Source organism: Thalia democratica, chromosome 1 (genome assembly GCF_965202585.1).
Source record: "Thalia democratica chromosome 1, ktThaDemo2.hap1.1, whole genome shotgun sequence".
NCBI lineage: Eukaryota > Metazoa > Chordata > Thaliacea > Salpida > Salpidae > Thalia > Thalia democratica.
The window spans coordinates 52,909,774-52,933,529 of NC_139165.1; the positions used below are offsets into that span (position 1 = coordinate 52,909,774).

The 23,756-nt window shown below is 23.6% G+C and overlaps 1 protein-coding gene across 3 annotated transcripts in view; it reads left to right on the forward strand.

Moving 5' to 3' along the window:
• Positions 1-4,539: 4,539 nt before the first annotated feature.
• Positions 4,540-23,756, forward strand: part of LOC145849612 (rap1 GTPase-activating protein 1-like) — a 50,462-nt gene continuing 31,245 nt past the window's right edge. For 2 of the 3 annotated variants that reach the window (XM_082954640.1, XM_082954648.1), the window contains exons 1-5: positions 4,540-4,576; positions 7,618-7,697; positions 8,696-8,810; positions 9,126-9,239; positions 22,396-22,518. In XM_082954640.1, coding sequence (XP_082810766.1) covers positions 8,704-8,810; positions 9,126-9,239; positions 22,396-22,518 — 344 coding nt within the window. In that variant the 5' untranslated portion in view covers positions 4,540-4,576; positions 7,618-7,697; positions 8,696-8,703. Of the gene's footprint in view, positions 4,577-7,617; positions 7,698-8,695; positions 8,811-9,125; positions 9,240-11,608; positions 11,707-22,395; positions 22,519-23,756 lie in introns of those variants that run through there. The other variant, XM_082954657.1, reaches the window with a different exon arrangement.

Sequence of the window (23,756 nt, forward strand, 5' to 3'; positions counted from 1 at the left end):
AATACCTTTTAATGTACTAAACACTCTTAAATTTAATTTACAATAATTTTTTCTCATAATGAAAGTTTTTTATAACATAAGTTTTATTTTGTTGTCAACTTTATAAACTAAGCTTATCCAAACCCTTTTTTTTATCATTTGTAGCCAAATAACGTTTTTTTTGACTAAATGTTAGAAAATGACAAAAAAATTAGTACTTTGAGAACACAACTTCTAGTTAAAGTAACTTTTTTAATGTCTAGTAATCAGAATTACTGCGAGTACTTTTATATTTTTAGATTATATTTCAAACCATTATTGCAAACAATACAGGAAAACTACAAATTTAAAACAATTTAATTCTACAAGTGGTTTCAGAATAATGATCTACAGTATATACTTTATTGAATTATAAGTTAGCTTAAAATAAACTCAAAGCTTTTATAATTTTTAGTTGTAGTAGAATGCCTGTCTACAAAGTTTCATTCTTTGTAGACAAGAGTGTTTTAAAATAAAAACAGTATAAACATATATCGCAGTAAATAATATTTTGTAACAGTATCTTTTTATTTACATTCAAATACATATTGTTTTCCTTTTCTAATACTTTTATTACTTTTTGATGTGATATACAAAAAGCTAACTGCCTATTTTAAACTTTTTACTTTATTAATTACTTTAATGACTATTAAACTGTTTTATATTTATTTTTAAGTTTTAAAAAATACAATGCAGAATGTTTTTTTTAAGTTTAAAGTTTTCTACATAGTGCTTATCTTAAAAAATATTTAATATAAGCAATTCATCATTTAGGTTTTTCTGCGTAACTCATCAAGAAAGCTCAATTTTTTATTAAGACTTAAAAATTTTTAAATAAAATATAAAAGTTTACTTTAAAAAAAACAAACAATTTACGTTTGTCAAAACTAAAATGATAAAAAGCTAAAGAATGAATACATATATTAATTTATTTGATTATATAAAAAACAATAGGTTGAAACGACCGTTTTGTATATGAGATATATTACCTCATATACTCATCAGAGAGGTAAAGCTAAGTATTATTAACAATGTTAAACAGAAATTTAAAATTTGAATTTTTTTTAAGTATTATGACGTAGTTAAAATGAAGGTTTTTTGTACCGCAAGTTAGGTTTGAAAAATACGCTGATCTTGTAAGTTTAAGAGTTTATGCATTTTGAAAAGTTTGGAAAGGTTGTATTAGAAAAATGTTTTAAACTGTTCGTGTTCGGTAATACATCTCATATACGAAACAGTCGTATAAACCTATTGTTTTTTATATAATCAAGTAAATATTTAGCTTCAATTTAAATTGTCGAGCGCTTTCGACTAAAATTATTAAAAAAACTGTTTATATATATATATACATTAATTTATTTATAATAAAAAAACAAGTAATTTTACAAATCGTTTACTTAGTTTCAATGTTTAGCACATATCTTCAGAACGAAATAACGTACAAAGCAAAATTTTTAAACAATCATACAAAAAACACATTGTGACGTTTTAAATAAAATTGAATAATTTTAGTTTGCCTTTTCTAAAAACAATTTATGTACAAGTCAACTTATTTTTTGTTTTGTTTGTTCTTGTTTTTGGTTTTCTTTTATTGTTTTTTTTTGTTATTAATCAGTGGTTTTTGTTCTTTTAAAATACATTTTTTGATTATGGAGGCAGGGTTGCTGCCTTTCTTTTCTTTCATTTAAAGATAAATCTTTTTTAATTTTTCTATTTCGTACTTTTCCAAGCAACATAAATGGCATGTTTTGTTGTTTTTCGGTTTTTTTGGTTCTGCAGAGTATTTCCCATTTTAAATTATAGTTTTTGTTTGCGTCTTTTAACTCCCAAATTTAATTCGATAATTCAGTATTGTGCCTTTTTAATTTGTTAGTAAAGCTTGCTTCATGGTTGCTATATATGTTTTTAAATATTCTACTAGTGGAACCAACGTAAAGTTTTGTTATATCGTCTATTTTTATAGTAGCTCGGTAGATTATATTTTTTGATAGGCAGTTATTGTTTAAGGCATTTTTCTTTCCTGCAGTTGCAAGTTTTTTCTTGTTTTTTGAAGTTTAGGTTGTTTAATATTTTGTCATTGTGTTTAAAATTTTTTGTTTTAAAATTTTCCATTCAGCTATAAGAAATTTTGAGTGTGTTCCTATTAAAAATTTTGTGGAATGGGTGGTTTGTGTCAAAGTGTTGTTTTACCAAGTTTAAGAGTTCTTTGTCTATTTTAGTTGCTACAGTTAGGAAAAAGGTGGGTTGAAATATATACACGTTTAAATTGTATATATTTATACCTCTTAATTTTAAAATTTCCAAACTGTAAACTATAATTTACTCATAAATTTTTTAATCTATGTTTTATTATTTTGTTTCTTTTTTAATTTGTATATCTAACTATACTAACAACAACTAAAACATCACGAGATTTTCTCATATGTTTTGTTTTCAACAAATTGCTTTTATGAACTTACCTCTCATAACTAATAGTAGTTTTTTTGCTAAGTGTTAACTGTATAGTTCAATTTTTATCTAATACTCGTATTTGTTAATGTTTTTTGGATTTAATCTTATAAGATTCGTATGTTTTATGTTTAGTATAGTAAAACTATATTTTATTTTATTTTTAAGTAGTTTTAGAAAGTTTAAAATTTATTCCATTTTTTGTACGAAAGTTCTTACTCGGTCAATAAGACTGAGCTTGTTTTTATAACTTAAATTATACTGTAAACGTTAAATCGATTAGCTAAAGTCAAGGTTATGTAAGCAGTAAAATCAAAACTTTTTTAAAATAAGAACTTTTTAAACAAACTTTTTTTTTTAACAAAACAAAAGTTTTAGTAGTTAGACTCTAATAAAGTAAGATTCTTGCTTTTAAACGTAAAGGAAATTGTAAAATATTTAAAATGTTTTTAGAACTAATAGCTTAATTTTGTTTTTAGAAGTTTTACATAAATTTTTTTATTTAAATTAAGTTCTTAAGAATTAATATATCAAATTATTATTTTACTACGATAACACAAGAATAAAAGTTCAGTGAAATATTTTTTATGTTGGACTATTGCAAATTTTAGACAAAAGCAATTTTATTGTGATAAATTGCTGCAATTTTTATACTTTAATAGCGTAAATTCAAAATTTTAAGATTGATTAAAAACTTTTTTTTTTCTTTTTATGAAATTTGTTTTTAGTTTTTTTTAGGCCAAAAAAAAATCTAAACATATCAGAATCTTTTAATTTAGTATTTTTTGCTTTTTCCTTTAACTAAATTAGTTAAATAAGTTTTGTCGATAGACTATAAATTTTCTAATGTTAACTAGAATTTTATACACAACGTAAGACTTAAAATAATAGTTTGAAATTGTTGATTTTGAGTAGTTACCTTAGTTTTAGCACTATTAGATAATATGTTTTTAACTAATATGAACGTATATCAGTTATGCTTAATGTTAAAGATAATTATTCAACTGTTAACAAAATCAAAATTTAGAAGTAGCTTATACTTATAAGGAATAGGATAAGCCAAAGTTCAGTGTAAAGTATTTTTCGTTACTGATTTGTTTTGTTACATTTTATATAAAAAATATTTTTACATTCATTTTTATATTTTGAATATTAATTTATTTATTTCCCTACGCCTCCCCCTAACAGAATATTAATTTTACTTTATTAATTTTGTACAAATGTTTTTGCAAGTCTTAAGTTATCGCCATTTACATCAAACAAGTGAGTTTAAACTCATTAATGAGTTTTTTTGATTTTAACTATGTTTGATGTTTTTTTTACGTTTATTTTTTGTTGAATATAAATGTTTTTATTTTCTTTTTTCTCATTGTGTGTCCTGTTTAAGTAGCTCAAGTTTAGATGCCTGAGTCCAACATTACAAAAAAGAAAATAAATAACAAAAAAAAAAATAATAATAATAATAATAATAATAATAATAATAATAATAATAATAATAATAATAATAATAATAATAATAATAATAATAATAATAATAATAATAATAATAATAATAATAATAATAATAATAATAATAATGATAATGATAATGATAATGATAATGATAGTGATAATGATAATGATAACGATAACGATAACGATAACGATAACGATAATGATAACAATAACAACAACAACAACAACAACAACAACAACAACAACAACAACAACAACAACAACAACAACAACAACAACAACAACAACAACAACAACAACAACAACAACAACAACAACAATAATAATAATAATAATAATAATAATAACAATAATAATATACAAAAAAAGTTTGTTGACATAGCAAAATATAGGGCTTGAAATGAAATATTATTTTTACTAGTTTGTTCTTAATATTTTGTTATAAATGTAAGTTGATATGCTTCTAACCTCTTTATTAAATAACTATTAGGTTTTTTTATCTGCTAACTTATGTTAGTACATATTATTTTTGTCGAATAGATAACTACTTAAAATAAAAGTAATAACAAATCAGACGCTGTGGGTCTTTGAAGGACACTAATATAGAAAAACCTTCAGGAAAAAAAAAATCATTTTCTGATTTCTTTTCTACAAGGTTAGTAATTAGTTTCTAAAACAATAGATAACAATTAAATTTAACAGGTTTTTTCTTTATTGTACGTTTTTACGTTTGTTTTATAAAATATTTTATTTAGCAAGTTGTCTTTGAATAAAAAATTAAAAATGTGTACATAGTTGTTTTAAATCTAAACTTAGACAGGAAGACTGTTTTAAATATTCGAAAATTGAAAAAATACTTATTGTTATTTTGTTAGTATATTCGTGTTTAGATTTCAAACTACTTAACAATATCAATTTATTTTTAAATTATTTTTAAGTAAATAATAAACTTTGAAAATAAATAGTTCATACTTTTTATAGCTTTGCTAAACATACAAGCTGTTGTCAACTATAAAATTCGAGATGCTTTTATAACTTTTAAAACTTCTATACAATTTAACTATACATTATTGACTTATGAATCATCTAATTATGATGTCATATCTAATACGTATAAACAAATGTGCTACTTAGAATCAGTAAGCTATCGATCAGTAGTTAAAGTTTTTAAGATTTTATATTTTTACATTCTTGCTTAGTAGTAAAGTCCATTTAATGTTTTTTTATTTATGTAGTTGTTTTATGTTTTAAAGTTTAAATTAGTTTTTTAAGTTTTATTTGAAGTTTTAATGTTATGTATAAAATTAGCTGCAAAATAGAGTTACTTGAAGTTTTTTTGATACAGTTACAGTTTTATAAACTTTTAGCTAGTGTTTTGCATTTAGTTTTTTTTTTTTTTATGCTGATTTTTTTAATAAATTTTACTATGATTTTGTACTTCACTAAGTAATTAATCTGTAAGAAAAACTAAATAAAAATATAAACTTAAAAAGCTGTCAGACAAACAAAAAATAAATTTTGAATGTTAAGTATGCACATATGAATGTATTTTTTAGTTATGTATTGATTTATTACATTATATTTATTTAACGTCATCGAACTTCAATGTTTCAGTAAATTATATAAAAAAAATTATTTTAATAGATAGATTAAAATGTCTTATTTTGTTAAATAATATAGAGATTAAAACTTTTAAAGTTATATTATATAATATACGTTAAATATTAGACTAGCTTTGAAAAACATTTTGTTGTGACTTTTATGTAAGAACATTCATTTTAAAACTATGATTGAATTTTATGTAGAGTAAAACTTTAAAAATAAGAGATAATTTTTCTAATTATTGTCTTAGTTAGTTGTAAAGTTAGTGTAAAAAGTATTTAAGTATAATATGATGTTTAGTTTAACTGCTAATGACCAAACTTTTTTTTGTATACATCTTTTGACCATATATTATTAGAAGCATTTATAAACTTTTTATTAATAAACAAATAAACTTACAAAGTGTTTATTAGCTACCGTAAATTAATTGTTTTAGTGTTGTTTTATAAAATAATTAAAACTTTAATGCTGATTACATTACTGTGGGATAACTTGCCATCAGAAAATGTCTGAAACCGAAAGCGATTATTCGTTAAATAAAAGAAGATTGTCACACAAACGAAGTGTTTCATTACAGTACAATGACCTGTTGTCAGATAATGACTATGATAAAATGTCGTCCGACCCTGATACAAGTTTAAAAAAACAATTAGACAAAATGAAGAATAATTTTGAAGAACGCATTGAAAAGTTAGAAAAGGAAGTTTTCAAGCTAGCAGAGCTGGTTAAAACAAAACAGTCAAATTTCAGTGCAATTAACTCAAAACCTACCATTTTTGTGGAAAACGATTTAAATCTAAAACCGTCTACAAATTCCTATTTTAAAGAACCAAAGTTGAATTTTAGCTCTTCGCATGTTCAATTTCTCATCCGAATAGAGCTTGAAGAACATTGTAATGATATTTCAAATGAAATAAAGACTCAAATAAAACAGCATTTACAAATGACTAATGATGAAATTAATTCGATAAAAATAGTTAAGACCCAAAAGATTAAAAAAACAGGTGTCATCTTTTCAGTCGATAAACCTTCATCTTCTGACGCATTAAAAGAAAGAATAAAACAATCTTCGAGTACAATATTTTCTCTTTACAGTTCTGAAAATTCTAACTCTTTTACAAACGCAAAAAAGCTGTTCGTTAAAAAGACCAGGTTATATGTTTTACAACTTGAGTTTCCGTAATGTTTTATTTCATTTACGGCTTGAAATAAAACTTTCTTTTTGTAGATAGCTCAAAAAGTAGTACAAATGTTTAGTCTTTAAAGTTTTTGCTAAAACAATTTAGTATGAAAATATTTCATTAAAGCAGTTTTAAAATTTAACAGCTAACTCTTTATTTTTGATTTCAATAAAACTGAACTTTAGATAAATATTTTTATTTCTAAGTGTTAAAATTTTTTTTAAATATGATAGTTTCTAATATCATTAATATTTCAAAGTTTTAACTTATGCTGGGAAAAACAACCATATACTTTTATACTCTAAGTCTAATAAGTTTAAAGTTACGAAGACCAAGTTCATATAGTACAGGGTATTGTTTACTTATTATAATTTCGGTAAAAATGTAATATTGTTTTGATTTACTTTAAACAAAATAACGTACAAAATTTAATTTTTATAATATTTTTCAAAGAGAACTGTAAAACAGTATTAAAATATTGAGTAAAAAGATTGTATACTTTAAAAAATGTGTAGCATACATTATTTGTAAAAGAGGTAACTTTTTAAGTTATAAACTGTTTAATTAGATAACTACACCCCTTAGTTTTGTAAAATAAGGATTTTATTTACAGACGGCAGGAAAATACTTTTTTTGTAGCTTAAAAACACACATATTTATAACTAAACGAAAATAACTAAATTCTAACAATATTTTAAGTTGTGTTCGTAAGGTCCATATTAATTAAATGTTTTTGTAAGCTATACTGATATAAATTAGATAAGCACAATGAAACGAAGATAAAGTAATACTTGTTTTATCATCAGTGCGTATCCGGGTTGGGAAAGTAGGAAGCTCTTCAAGCGATTCGCTTTTTTTTATACTACCCAGCGTTTATGACGTAATAGTGACATAAACTTGATTTATTTTACAGCCGCAGCGACCTGTTCAAAAGGCTGTCGCCTGATCGAAGAAAATCACCGAAAAATAGCAACGAAAACCTCTGTGAAGCAGGTCACTTTTTTAATCTCTACTAAATATTTTATACTTAATTTTAATTATTTACTTTTGTGATTCGTTTATTTTTAAAGTTATCTTGCTTTAATATTTAGTTTTAAATTCTTAGCTGATTTAGGTATATAAGTCTGTATAAGTTCATCATTTTTTTTTAAACTTTATTAGTTAACAGAACTTGCGGTATTTGCGTTAAATTTTAAAACAAAAGATTTGTTGTTTTTAAAAAGCTAACTTAGACTAAGTTTAGAACTAATACTTATTATTATCATCAGATTTTTTTTAAGGTTTGAAACTAAAACCATTACAAGTAAAACTACTGTTAACAAAACTATACAACTTTAAACGTTTGACTCTCCTAACAGTGTCTATATGCATTAATAATTGCAGTATATAATGTATATCTGTCTCGTTATTATATACTATGATACAAACAAAGTTTTCTGCATCTAGTGGATCAAAAAAAAATTAATTAAGTTCTAAACTGAATATTAGTTTGAGTTAAAAACATTCAGGACCATGTTAGGTATTTAGGCTCAATTTTTTAGTAAAGACTTTGATTTTTAGTATAGTCTAAGATACTTTCATGTTCTTAGTTACTTTACTAAAATTTAGTACTAATTATTTACTACTATTATTTATTTACTAGTATTGGGTGAGAATACCAAAATTCTCTACTTAAAATAACAGTATGAATAGGATTAAATATCTATATTTAATATCCATTAAGTTTAATTAATCGAATAATATCTGTATTTCTTTCCATTAGAAACCCAGTTGAAGTGTGTTGATTCGTTAACACACAGAAACACATGTTGGTACAATAAAGGAAGATTACTGTATAATTTGTTTTTTTATATTTAATATCTATATGTTATTAAATTCTTTTGTCTTTCAAAACAACAAAAAATATTTTTTAGTTATAAATTAAACTCTTTATAGCCGTTTACAATGTTCTTCTAATAGTTATATGCTATTATAACCTTGTGTGTTGACAGGTATTGGAATGAATGCGTCGTTAGATGGGGCAAGAGATTCTCCTTTTTCAAGATCTTTTGCAAAGAAAACAATTCAAGGAGGAAGTGGAGTTAACGAAAATATGTCCGAAGAAAAGTAAGTATGACGTCTAAACATACTCTTTTGATAACGTAATCTTAAAGTTTTTATTTATTAATTGTCAATTAAGTAAAATGAATAGAAAACAGAATATGAAAATCACGACTATTGTTAGATGATTAAACTTTTTTAGTATGTAATTACACACTTTATTTTACAAACAGAATTGGATATTTTTAATACTATTACAACTGTTAAATCATCGTTAAAACTTTAACATTTAAAACTATTTTTCTAACGTTAAAACTTTGTTTTGTTAAAATTTTTTACACCTCACAAATAGTATATTGCTAAAACATAGCTTCTAAACAGTGGCACAAGTGTACGAAGTAGCAAAAAGTTTTCTCCGAGGAGAAGTTTGAGGAGACTGAAGCACGGAAAAAGTAAAACCAACAACCTCGTGCTAGAAAATACTCAACGTGTAAGGTATTTAAAAATTATCTCTACTTATAACAAAATACAATTTTTTCAACAAAACAAAGGCTAGTTTAATTTTGATTCAGTTTGTTAATTGCGAGAGTTGTTTTTTTTCACAAATGTTTAAAGTTTTTCAAGTAAAAGTGTACTTCGTACAACAATCAAAAAATAAAACACGAAGCTATTAGCTTTTTAAGCTATGTACTACTCCAAAAAAAAAGGTTTTATTGATAGTGTACTTAAATAGAATTTGATAAGTAACCTTTTACTGAAAACGTTTAAAATATGATGATATTTTGGTTTACTAATTACATATAGCTGTTAATTTGTCCATAACTTTAGCAAGTTTTTATAAAAAAACTAATATAAGTTTCAATTAACGCTAATAAAGTTAAATAGATAATCAAAACAAGAAAATATAAAGATTTTTAAACTAAAAAAATACATAAGCTTTAAAAAATACATTATTGTGTTTTATTGGTTTCAAAACACTTGTTTCATAATCTCATGACATTTACAACTAAGCTAAATAGTTTATCAAAACTAAACTTTTTCCTTAAAAAAAATATTCATACATTTAAATTAAATTTATAAGGATAATGTATTTAAAGTTCAGTCTTAGTTGTGAAAGTTTTTTTTCGTTAGTTATTTGATATTTAATAATGTATCAATGTAGAAGTGTTTTATGTGTAACTATTTTTTCGAAGTGAAACAAATAATTAATGATAAGCTGAACAAGTAAGCGTAAATTGTCACTTTAGATACATAGAAATAATAAGATATGACAATTTTAAATATGAACAGAAGAACTTAATAAAAAAACAATTTTACGTATTTACTTTTTCTATTCTTTAGTGTTTAAACACATAACATGTATTATTAGTGAGTAATCAAATTTTAATTTTCATAAACTATCAGTTTTTCTGCTCAAATTTGAAAAAAAAACAGAGTAAGTTTTGCAAAGTTAGAACTAAAAATCTAAAGACTTTCTTTTAAAACTTTAAGATTACAAAACTTTGAATTCAGTGTTCATTCAAAACTTTAAATAAATTTGTTTAGCTACTTATTAATATAGGTCTGTTTAAAAATGTTAATAATATTTTATCCAAGTAAATATAAGGTAAAACACCGGGTTATCAAGTATGTTATAATTTATTTGAAACTTCAACTAATGATGTTTTTACTTTGTTGTAAAGGTGTATTACAAAAAAAAATCAATTTATTTAAAAGTATCTACTTACTAAAAGTATTACATACAGTTAAGCAGTTATGAATCTACAATTCAAGCAATGTTCTAAGTGATGATTTTAGAAGCTACGTTTTAAAGAAGTAAACTACTTTTAACAGTTTCTAATGGTAGCTTTGATTAATTAATTTTTTTGTAAACAAAAGGAGTGTTTTGTTGCGCTAAGTTTAATCGATCAAGGCAGTATCAGGATAACATAGCCAATTTGAATTATTTATTCAAAAGAAGTCTTTAAGCTCAGTAAATAACAATAGATAAGTTTTAGTCTTTTTACATTTTGTAAATAAATTTTATAAACTTGCATAAGAGCTTATGAATAAAATGTTGGTTTGTTATTTTAGATGTTTATAATGTTTTTCCACAAAAGAAAGCTAAGTTATTTTTCTTTTTTAGTTGACTGTTTAAAATGAACTATAGCTACAATACTATGAATGAGTTTTCTTTTTTGATCAAAACTTTTATACAAAACGATATTTGCAAACTATTGAGTTTTATTGTTTTTATAAATGCCGCACTTTTATAGATATTATTTTGTCATTTTACCTGAAATATGTATTTAAGTTTAAAGCACTTTCGAAGAGTAGTACTTTGAATTCTTTTTTTGTTTAAATTTTAGAAAAGCTTTATCAATATATTGTTTATTGGTACAACATTACTTACATATTTAACATGTAGTATTTTGTTATAGTTAGTTTAGAATTGGACTATTTAAAATTATGTAGCTTATTTTTGGTTCAAAGATTTTTTTAAATTTAATGCCTAGTTGATTACATTTACACGAGTAAGTATTTATATGAAAAAATATTTGGACTTTTGTTCGTTTTTTTTCAAATTGTGTTAGTATTAATGTTTTTTTTAGAGGGTACAAAAATATTTTTTTATTAATTAAGAGGAAGTAAAATACTTCCCAGTAAAATTAATACTAATTATTTTGCTTTGCACATGAAATTTGTTGCTACGCTCTGAACCATAAATTCCGTAATTAAAATTGAGTTTTATGTAGTGCAGCTAAATGAAATACTGTTGTTTTTTACACTTAGATCATCATTAAGCCTCGAATCTTTACAAGTAGAATAAAAATATGTTTTTAGAACCGTAAATTTATAATGAATTCATTTTAAAGACTCGACAAAAAAAATTTAAATTGGCAGTTAGATTTCTGCAAATAGAATTTATCGTATGAACAGTGAACACGTGTATATAAATCTATAATGAGTGTTAAAATTAAAAGTAAGTTTTAAGTTTTAAAATAACTAAGCTTGCATAAACTACTATGATTATAAAGGTTTACTTTTTAGATAACATATTTTAACATTTTACTTTTAAAAAACTGATGAATATAAACCCGGTTTTGATGTTTAGATATTTTGTAATACTTTTCTAATATTTTTCAATGTATTTTTGTCTTGTAAGGAAACTATACCTTAATTCAAACCAATTTTAATTAGTTGTCATTTTTACCATTGTTATTTTACAACAGATTTAAAATTTTTAAATCCGCTCTGCGGTGAAACTTAGTAATTGTTTTTTCTCAAAAGTAATAAATTATTAACCATACCATAATACTTATAAAGTAAAACTTATGAATTATAATCCCTTGTATGTTAAAGAATATATATTTTAAAATATTTAGTACTTTTATTGTAGTCGTTCAAGTTGAATTTTACCATATCAATATTGTAATATTTAGTTTATATAAAAATAGTTAATTGGTATTAGGTAAAATATGGTCTAATAGCAAATGAGACTAGTGTTAAGATATAGCTTCATAATTTTCAAACTGATCTAAAATTCTATATTTTTACAATTTTCATGTTTTAAACACATTTTTAAAACAAAAAAAAATGTAATAATTGTTTTAAAGAAAAAAATTAATAATGAAGAAAGCTATAAAAATTAACTGATATTTATAAACTGATATAGATTTTATTATATTTTAAATTTTTTATTGTATTATAAAATATTTATTATATGTTATTTAAAATAATTCCTTTATATAAAAATAGTACTTAACACAAGTAGAAATATAAAACTTAAACATATATTCAATAAGCTCTCATTTCTTTCAGCTTAATTTAGGCTCATAGTTTTAAAGTTTATATTTGATTGATTGTACAATTGGTTTTTGAAAACGAACTTTATAAAGTCAATTTTGTATCGATTTAAGCAATTTAAAAAGTTTGTATTGCTCCGACACCATAGGAAGACTTTTTCCTAATACAATTTAAATAAAATAATGGATGATTTAATTGAAAACAATATTGCGAGTAAAAAATAATTTAAAGCTCGTAATAGGCACTAAACATCAAAAGACTTTGTTTCTTCTATACATCTATTATGAAAATTAAATGTCAGCTGCCCTCTCTAATTGTTTAATGCTTGTCGTCGAATCATTGTGACGTAAACTTCATTCCAAAACAGCTTCTTCAGCGAGCGTTGTAACAGCTGCGAGGTCATACCGTAAAATATATGGTTTTGTTTGTTGCAAGCTGATTTTAATTACTTTTAGATTTTTTATTTCTGTTTAGTTTTTGTTGTTACAGAAAAAAATCTTTTAAATTACGACTAAAAATTGAATAAGAGATAAAACATTAATAAAAAGATCTAAAATTTAATGTAAAGTTTTATACTTATCAAGCTTAAATAAGAGTAATAGTATGAAGAAATTCTCCAGCTTTATTTTATTAAAATAAATTATAATCAAATAATTAATACTAGCTGATCTTCTACTAATCAAATGTAAATTAAACTTTATATACTTTAAATGAAACTCAAATTAATATAACAAACATTATACATAAATATTTAAAAGAAAGCTGTTAAATGATAGAACCTTTAATGTTATATTTTGTTTACAAAACATTAAAACACATTGAAACTTAATGTTTCCATAAACATATATAAACATAAAAGAAATTTTGTTTAAGTTGTTTTTTAGTATTCACGCTTTCAACTCTTATTTCAAAAAATCTATCGATTAAAGATATTTAAAATAAGCTCAAATTTTAACGTTAAATTTTCTAGAAACATAATGTATTTTTAAAAAGAATACTTTAGGTAAACAAGTAAACTTTTTTTTTCATTTTGAAGGCCAACAAATATCAAAATAACACGTATATCAAATGTACTTGATTGAAAAAAATTTGGTGTACTCGCTATGTTTTGAGATAAAACTAAGTTGTCTGTAAGTTTATAGGTTAAAGTCCTTGAAAAAAAAGACAACGTTATTATTTAGTATGACAAATACTTAGCTCTAATTTTGATATTTTTTTAACATTAAACACTTTTAATAATTTCATTATAAAAAAAAATATTTTTTTATTTAACTGCTGATATTATTTTTAAAAACAGCATTATTTCTGAATCCTTAATTGGAAAAGTCTAATATGATAATACTAAAAATACATAGTTATAGAGAAAACGTTAGTTTTTCAAAGATTATTTTGTTTAGTCAAGTATGATACATTTCATTTTAGTATTAAACCAGGGGTCGGCAGGCAGTTGGTGCTCGCGGGCTAAATTTCAAGTTTCAAAAATCTTTGCGGGCCGCAGTTTTAGTGACATTTGAATAATATTTTAGTTTTAGTCAGTCTACTGAAAACTAATACTTTTAATTACTTTATTATTTTTGAATTACTTTTAGCTACACATAGTTTAAATTTAAATTATAATTTTTTTTTTGGAATAAATTAACATTGACTAATATACTTAAGTTTTAATAAAATACTAACTTTCTTAAACACTTAATAAGCTAAACTTAATGTCTTTATTATTTTACTTACAACCTAACTATCTACAATAACCAAGCTTGAAAAACACTTTTGGGATATTTTAAATATTTTAATACTATGAACCTATTTTTCATATTTTAAAAATTTTAACATTTGAAAATAATTTTTTGCGTCTAAATTTTTTGCGTTTTCACTTTTTTAAAAACTCAGTAGTTAGGTAATTAAATAAAACTAATACCTATTTGTATTATAGAAAAGCTAGAACAAATTCTTTAACATAATTAATGGTCAAATACTTTAATAAAATACATTATTAGTAATTAATTAGTTTTTTTTCATGGTAGCCACTTAAAAAGCAAAAAATGTCTGAGTTGTATCAAACCAGCTTAAAATTATTAACGTTAAAAAAGTTAAAAACTTGCTTTTAATCAAGGTTAAGTACCTGACTAAAATATCATCATTATAAAAAAATACTCAATATTTAAGAAGAAAAACAAAAAAAACAATTAGTGAGCTACACTACAGACATAAAAATATTCTAAGATTTCGCAGATTTATTTAAAGTATTTGAAATAGATGCTTAACACACACCTGAGTTTTAAAAAAATATCTTTAATAGGTTTAAAATAATCTGAGTTTTTAAAAATTTTAAACTAGCCTGTGTGTTAAGCAACGCTGTTTAAAATAAAGTTCAGAAAATAAAGCAACAACAAAGTTTATCAACAGTAAGTTAAAAGTTTAGCAAAAAAAATCATTATAAGTCAGCTTGAATGGACAATCACGTTTCTTAAATATTTTTAACAAAAATATAAAATTTTATTAAGCCTTTAATGAAATAGAAAAAATTTATTAAGCATTATAGCAATCTTTATCTGCAATAAAAATATTGAATTTTAAAAGAGTAAATGTGAAACATAAGACGAGCTACAAGAATTAAAAAACGTTAGTTAGGATTTTTCGGAGAAACAAAAAGAAAAGCTTAAGTCAGTTTCAACAAAGCACATGATTATTTTCAGTAACTACAGACTGATCAGTAAATTTTTTTAAGACAAATTAAAAAGTAGCATATTAATTATTATAAAGAAGAAACCCTTTAGAATTCTAATTTTTTTTAAAGAGTTTGTGTTGGCGGTAGCAAAATATTTTTGTTTATTTATTTAATGACAACAAAAATTCGTGTTTAGTAAATGTCTGAAGATTATAAAGCCGCATAAATCAAATTAGGATTTTAATCAATCTGTTAAGATGAGAGTACTGATACAACAAAAATTGTTCATTGAGTTCTAGATTTTACTAGAATACTTACGTTCTTTTAGAGGTGTTTTTACTAACTTTGACATTTTCAGAAAAATTTCTAGGTTTAGTTCAATGCAAAGCATAACAATAGGCAAAGATATTTTAAAAGTAAAGGTGCAATGCACCGATATAAAGTTTTTGAAAGTACGATTTTTTGCTTCTATTCTCAGTATAAAACAAAATAAAAGGTAAAATAATTGTCTTAAATGATAAAACAATATTTAAAAATACTGTCAAGCTACTTTAGATGTGTTTTTAATAAAAAATATTTGTATGGTAGATTTAATTGCCCAAAACGAAAATTCACTTATTTACATGTATAAAATGTTTAAAATTCAATGTTTTTACAAAAAATTCTCAAATTCAAGGTTTTTCTAGATTTTTTAAGCATAAATTGTCAAATTTCAAGCTTTTCCGTGTTTAGCAAAACTTTTAGCAACACTGATTTTTCACACCTATGTGTGTACAACTAGTTAAATGATATTTTAAATTATATCAGCTGCAAGATTTTAAATTTAACATATATTACAATTAAAACAAACACTGTAGATCGAAGAAAACATACATCATTAGTTTAATTTGCTACTCTTTAAAGCAAAAAAGTCCATCTTGATTTACAAAAAGATAGCCTAATATTTTAGTATACAAAAAGCAATTCAATCTAAAACTAAAAAATGATAAATTGGCCTGAAATTTGAAGTCTTCAAATAGTCAAAGTCTGAGTGTTTTGCAATGTTTAGTTGTTTATTTGCTTGAATTTGAACTATTTTGATTAACAATGTACAACTTAATAAATTTACCATACCCAAATCTAGTTTAATTAAATAGGTATTTTAAAAAAATAGCAATTGTGTATATCAGTATGCAATGCATAAAAGTTAGCTAAATTTGCCAAAAAGAAATTGTTTGTAAAATGAAAATATACACCAGACAAAAACTATTTTAATTTATCTCTTATATATTGTTTATAATGTGGTTGTACACAATTAGATATTACATGTAGAAACAACAATCTTAGAAAGTTATGCATATACTAAACTTAATCTAACTTAGTTGTTTAATAAAAAGTGGCTTAAAATATGAACATCTTTGTGCACTGGTGTACATAGGAACTTGTTTAAAGTGCACAGAAAAATTCTGAAAATCTAAACGTGTCAAAACCAAAATATAATAATATTTATTTCTTATTACTATGTAATTTTAACTGTTTTTATGCTCTCTCTAATATTACATTTAGTAAAAAAACATCTATAAAATAGACTAAGAATAAAAAATATAAAAAAACAACTAAACTGTAAATAAATGACATCTTAGTTAATTACTTTTCATTACTTTTGTACAAAATGGAAAACATTTGCATGTAGTTTATTTACTAAATACGTATTATATAAGTAACTTACTAAAACCAAGCACTCTTAATACTGTTTTTTCATATAGTAACTTACTGTTGTAAGAAAAAAACTATTATAAAACTGAAAAAGAACTCTGATGAAAAGCTAATCTATATTTTTCACATTTTTAAGCTAAAGTAGTAAAGTCTTATAGTTCTTTTAAAATGTTATAAAGGGGCTAAAACTAGATTAAACAAATTTAACCAAAAAACATATAAACAATTTCTAAAAAACTTTTTTGCTCAGCGGGCCACATTTACATGCTCGCGGGCCGCAAAACTTTCTTTCGAAGGCCGCATTTCATTCAAAAAAATAACGCGCTCGCGGGCCGCAGATTTATCCTTCGAGGGCTACATTTGGCCCGCGGGCCGCAGTTTGCCGATCTCTGTATTAAACCAATAACAATTAAAACAAGATATTTTAGAAAAAAAAACAACTATAAAATTTTCAACTCAAGTATTTAACAAACATGAAATAACTAATAAATAATAATTTTCTAAAATAATTATTGTTGTCCTACTTTATTACATAATAACTTTCTTTTTTTATCTTATGCTATTTAGTTTTCGTCTATACATGACGTTTTTACCTTAAAAATAGTTTTAATCATAAAGTTTTGGAACTATTAGTACTGGATTCGGAAAATAATGGAAACATGTTTTAGATAACAATTATTTTTTTCTTTTTTTTTCATTAGTCTTTAGTCTTTTAATCAGTATCAAGTTTTTTGATATGCATAATTAACTTTTATAAAACATAGCAAAGCGTAAACTTTACTCTTTGCACGAAATGTATGGTTACATTTATACGAGTTTTTAAGGGTTAGCTTTTTAAACGGTAGATAGACGAACGAAAAAACATTTACACAAAATCAAAATCTACAAAGTTACAACTATAGTGTTTAAAAAAACTAAATGGTACAGTTTTTAAAATTCTCTTCATTTTAACGAAAGTACCATGATTTTTATTTTATATTAGGTTGTTTGTTGTCAAGTTCATCTTTAAGACATGCGTATTTTCATTTTATTTCTAATATATATGTTTCAATAAATATTTATTATAACCATGTATATTTAGAGAACTTACACTTATTTATTTTTTTAAATCAAATCGGTATAAAAAGATCTTTTTCAAATTAAAGCGTTTATCAATATTATTTCTAAGTAGAACAGTTAAAATGATCATTTACAAAAGTTTTTACTATTATTAAAAGGAGTTTAAACGTTTGATTTTTCTTTTTTTGGATAACAGTATACTAGTACTAGTATGCTAAACGAAAAAACTTTTATAACAACAAAAATAACAAAAAGTAGCCGAGTTATACAGCTTATCTTATTTAAAAACATGTTTTGTCAAATATTTAACAGTCTTAAAAATAGAATAAGCTGTATTATAAGTTATGTAGTTTATTGAACGAAAAAAATACGCTCAAAATATTTGATCCTAAGACCTGGTGCACGAAAAAAATTTTCGGTTAAGTTGAGTATGTTAAGTTAAGTTGTGTATGTTATGTTAAGTTGTGTATGCTAAGTTAAGTTGTGTATTTGTAAATTTAAGCTTTAATTTTATCTTTACACTGTTGATTTCTTTATTAATTATATAAAGTTAAAAATCTCAAGAAAGATGCGATAAAGAAATCACAACTTATTTAGTAGATTGAGCTATGTTAAATTTTAAAAATAACTATTCGATATTTGAAGTGATATGTTTCTAGAAAGTTAAATTACAACTTATATGTTACGAAACAGATAATAAATATAACCTGCTTATTTTGGAGTTTTTAGTTTAGAAATAAAGTGAAACTGTGGTAGCTAAAATACTCTGAATGTTTAAGGCTTTCAAATAAAAACTAAAAGAAAGTATATTGTACCTTTAATTAAAATAGAGAACTAAACTTTAAATTTTTTTTATCACTTTTACAAACTATAAGTTAATGAAAACAAGCTTTTTATGTGATAAGATAATAAACTTTACATGCATGTTAAACTTTACTTTTATTTCTTGTAAAACATAGTTTTTTATGGATAGATTTAATTTTGTTTTGTTTTTAGTTTTAAAGATTTAGCTGACATTTAGAATTATAAGCAGTAGTTTTTTTTATAAATAATTTAATACCTTGTGTAAATTTTTGGATTAAACAAATTTTTAGGAAAACTGTTTTAAGACTTATATTTAAGCTTTTTGTTTTGAAATCCTTGCAGCTTTTATGAAATTAAATAAAAGTATTACTTTTTCTTGTTGAGAAAAGAATCTAAGACTGTTGTTGCTTTTTTGTAAGATCTTTTTTTTACCAGCAGTAAAATAGTTTTGGGAATTATAACGATTAAACAGTTAAATTTGGTAGAAAACTTTGGCATTTAATGTGCATGGTTTTGCGAGTTGATTAGTTTGGCGTGGAAATTGTTAAGCTATTTTTAAGTTAAACTTAGAAGTTTTTTTTTTTAATAATCATAGTAAGTGTAAACATTTTTAAAATATATACTATATATTGTACTATATAAAAAAATACAATAAATTATCAATATTTAAAAGTCATCTACTTATATTCTTTGTTTTTTTTTACTTAATCATTTTACTTAAACAATTAACTGTTGTTTAATTTTACGTTTTATTTAACTTAAATTGACTAGAAAAGTTTAAAATGATATATTTGATTATAAAACATTGATTTTTTAATTGTATCACACTATTTTATAAAAAATAAAGTAACTAATAACTAAATATTTAGATATGGCAGTTTATAAAACTGCTTAAACATATTTATCAATTTATGAAACAAATGTATTTAAGATATTCATTGAAAAGTTTAAAAACCGTAAAAACAAAACAGTTTCAAACTTTCTTTTTAATAACCTGAGCTTGTTTCATTATTTTTTTTTCCTCAATTGAAAAAGATTATTTTAATATATTTCTACACAATGACTTGTATACCTAATTAACAGTAACTATTCTAATTTTATAATTAGATATCAACACAACAGCTTTTTATGAGATAATCGTTTAATTAGACTTATGAAAATTGAAAATGTTATAAAAATACAACGAAATATTTATACTATTTTTCAAAAGTTATCAAAAAATATTTTCGTAGCTGTCTAAATATATTAGTAAGGTTAATTCAGGTGTAAACTATAAATTTAATGTTTTAGAAAAAATTGAAAAAGTCAAAGACTTTTTTATGACTTTCATTTGAATATCGAATACTATTTTTAAGACTCTACACTTGTCTTTAATTAAAATTTTATACTAAAACTAACCATACATACATTTATTAATAAAATAAAAGTATGAATTCGTTTTGACCTTCATCAAAATTTACATAACAAGAATTTGAATTTAAACTTAAATGTTTCAGCTTTAAAACATAAAAAGCAAAATTTCGTTTTCAACACGCAATAACAAGCTCACACCGAGCGTGAATCGTGCACACTCTAGTGGCACCTTGCGTAGAAAAGTTTCTCGGCAGCTAATGCGTCTACGCAGCTCAAGTGACTTTGACCGAGCAGGACTAAGGTAGAGATGTAACTATTAAAAAAACATAAGTTATAAGCAACAATTAAATATTTTTTTAGTTCAAAGTTACGTAATTTTTTTGTGGTTTATATAAGCTTTTTTTTTGTAAAAAGTTTTTTGTAGGTTTCATAAACCATTAATGTATAAAAGAAAAAAACATTAGAAAATTTTCGGTTACTAAAAAATAATAGTTCTGTTTTAAAGTGTCTTATGTTTATTCAGCTTAAACAGTTTATAAGTATCAATTTAATTTATACGCATAACATAATAACATAGTTCTAAGTTTATCTTCAAAGCCTTTATCTGTTTTTTACATGGATTATCTGTAAAATAGAAATGTATTACAAAAAACTTTAAAAAAGTTTTTTCAAAGTACTGTTTTGTTAAAGAACACTAGTTTTTGATTTTTTTATAATTACTTTGTTTGAATATATTTTCACTTAATACACTATCAATTGATTTTAACAAAAATACAGTCTAATGCTTTTGTTAATATTGAAGTTTATTTAAAACTTTTACCCTATGTCAAGTTATAACTCGTTAGTTACTTGAACTTAGTTAAGTTTTTATTTTTAGTTTAGCTGTTTTAATACGTAACAACAAACTACTGCATTATTGTAGTAAAGAAAACAAAATAAAAATCATAAACTTAGGAAACAAAAACAAAATGTTAAGGTTTCAAAATTTTTTTTTTTAATTTTGTATCGTTTTTATTAGTATACTTAAATCAATTAATAAACACTTTCGAGTATAAATAATTAATTATAGTTTGATTTGTTAGACATGATGTACGAAACAAAATTCAAAAAAGAATTTTGATCCCTTAACATTTTGTTTTGGTTTCCTAAGTTTATGGTTTTTGTTTTGTTTTTTGACGTTAATATTTTTACTAACTACATATAAGTTCTATCAAAAACTTAAGGTTATATCCTTACAACTAAATCAGCATAGTAATAGTAACTTACAAATAAACAGCTTGGTTGTTTTTTAATAAGCACTAGACTGCACCACGACCATCAAAAAAAATCCACGCGAAAATTTGTGATCTGGTTTTTGTCATAATTAGGACTCATCAGGTAGAAATAGTCACGATGAATTGTAAGTCAGGCACAGCCCGCTTGTTTAGACTGAAACAGCCGTTCATCGTGATCGTTTTAGTTTTTTTTAGGCAGTAAAGAAAAATATTTTTTATAAACTTTTTAGCTTTTTTTTGTTGAATTTTTAATTATTAAGTAAATATAAGTTTGTACGTTTATTATACTTATATTTTGTTATTTTAGTTTCTGGTATAAATTTTAGATACTTTAAACTAGACAATAGTAAAAAAAATAATAGAATACATTGTTAGAAATCTGGCAATACCAAATTGGTTTTCTAATGATATAAATCGAATAAACACATACTTGAAAATCAAGCAACTAGCATACAAACAAGTTATTAAGTTCAACTATTTTACTAATTATAATACATACACTAAGTCAAAATATTAAGCTATCATAGTTTTTTAGAGTTTTGAGTTTTACCTCAAATGGTGCTTGATCAGTTTAGGGTGTAGATTTTTAATAAACAAAAACTTAAATGCTAAAGGTTTTGGCTGCAGAAGAAATTAAGAAATTAACTTTCCAATAACGTTTAAATTTTTTTAATAAATAAAGGTATGTTTATTGTACATCTCTTATACTACTGCTTTTATACTATTCATGCTAATTAATTTTGTATATTTCTAACTTTTATAACTTTAAATTTGAGTTTAATATAACGGATTTTTATATTTAATAATATTTCAGTTTTAGAAAACTCAATAAAAATATGAAAGTATCTTATAAGCATTTTGTTCTATGAAAAACTGTCTTTTATTAATGAGTTTAAATTACAGTTTTGTAAATTTTTAGCATGACGATTCTTAGAATTAATGTTTAAAGTAAGGCTCTAAAAGTAAACGAACAGGTTCTAGATTTGAACTCACTAAAATGTTAAAAATCCTTTAGGTCCTCTTCTGATACAACTTCAAAATGCAATTTATGCCAGCAGGAGATCAATATGTCAATGGAACTAACATTTGTGTCTTTTGGAAGGAAACACTACCACAAAGCTTGCTTTAAGTGTGTCAGGTTAGAAATTTTTCGTATTACCAAACAAATTGTACTGTTCTAATTAATTTAAAATAATACTTTAACAGCTTAAGAAAAAAACTTTCAAAAAATAAACATTAAAAAGCATTGCTTATGAGTAATAAGTATTATGTTTGGACTTAATGAAAGAAATGAACAGTGTACGGAGCGAGTGCCGGATTCGGTACTCCAAGCAGAAATTTTTGGCTTGCGACATAACTCTCGAACTTGTGCCGAAAAGTTGAAAATGAATTTTTTTATGATAAATTATAGAAAAATCCTTTTAAAAATGTTTTCAGCACACTTTATTACATAACTGTTTGATTGCAAAGATAATTTTACACAGTTATTTTTATAATATTACTTATGTAAACTACGCAACCTAAGAAGGCTTCTTTTTTTAACAAGTCCGGCCCGCAATAGACTTTTTGTCGTAAATTTGGCCCGCTTACTAAGTTTATTGCCTACCCCAAACTAAACGTTTTTTAAACAATTTAGATAAAAATAGACAACTAAAACGTTCTATAAAACTTTATTTAAAACTTAGTTTTTCTTTTTGTTTTGATGCATGCTTGGGCATATCTTGTAACTATTTTCATTGCTTACTAAGAAATTTTTACTGTAGAGAGCTATTTAAACGGGTAGGTGTCAAATTTGCACGAGCGATAAAGAATTGCACGAGGGGACATTTTTTCACGAGCAGACAATTTTGCACGGAGACATTTTTGACCGGTTGAATTTTTATTTTTATTTTTTTTCTTCATTAATTTAGTTTTTTTTTTTTACTATCACTGTTACCTCTAACCCTTACCCTCGGTCGGGAGCTTAGTTTTTTTTTTCTTATTAATTAATTAATTTTATTTTTTCATTTTTCATGTTTTTTTTTAATAACAATTATTATTAGTTATTCTTTTATATTTATTTCTACTATCGCCATTAAAAGTATCTCCAAATTTAGTCCCCTCGTGCAACTTTGTCATCGTGATATTTTGACCCGTTCCCATTTAAACACATACAAAAGTATATGCTTACTAAATCTAATTTACGTTTTTTAAAGTAAAAATTTCAATTATTCGAATTTACTTATAATACATTTTACTAGATTTAAAAATTTATGCATTCTTTTAACGAAGCTTTTAATATACATTTGATTATTTACTCAGAGTACATAATGTTTTTTTATTTTGAAAAAAAAGTATTTTAAGTGTAAAACAGAGAACAAAACATTTATTTTCAAT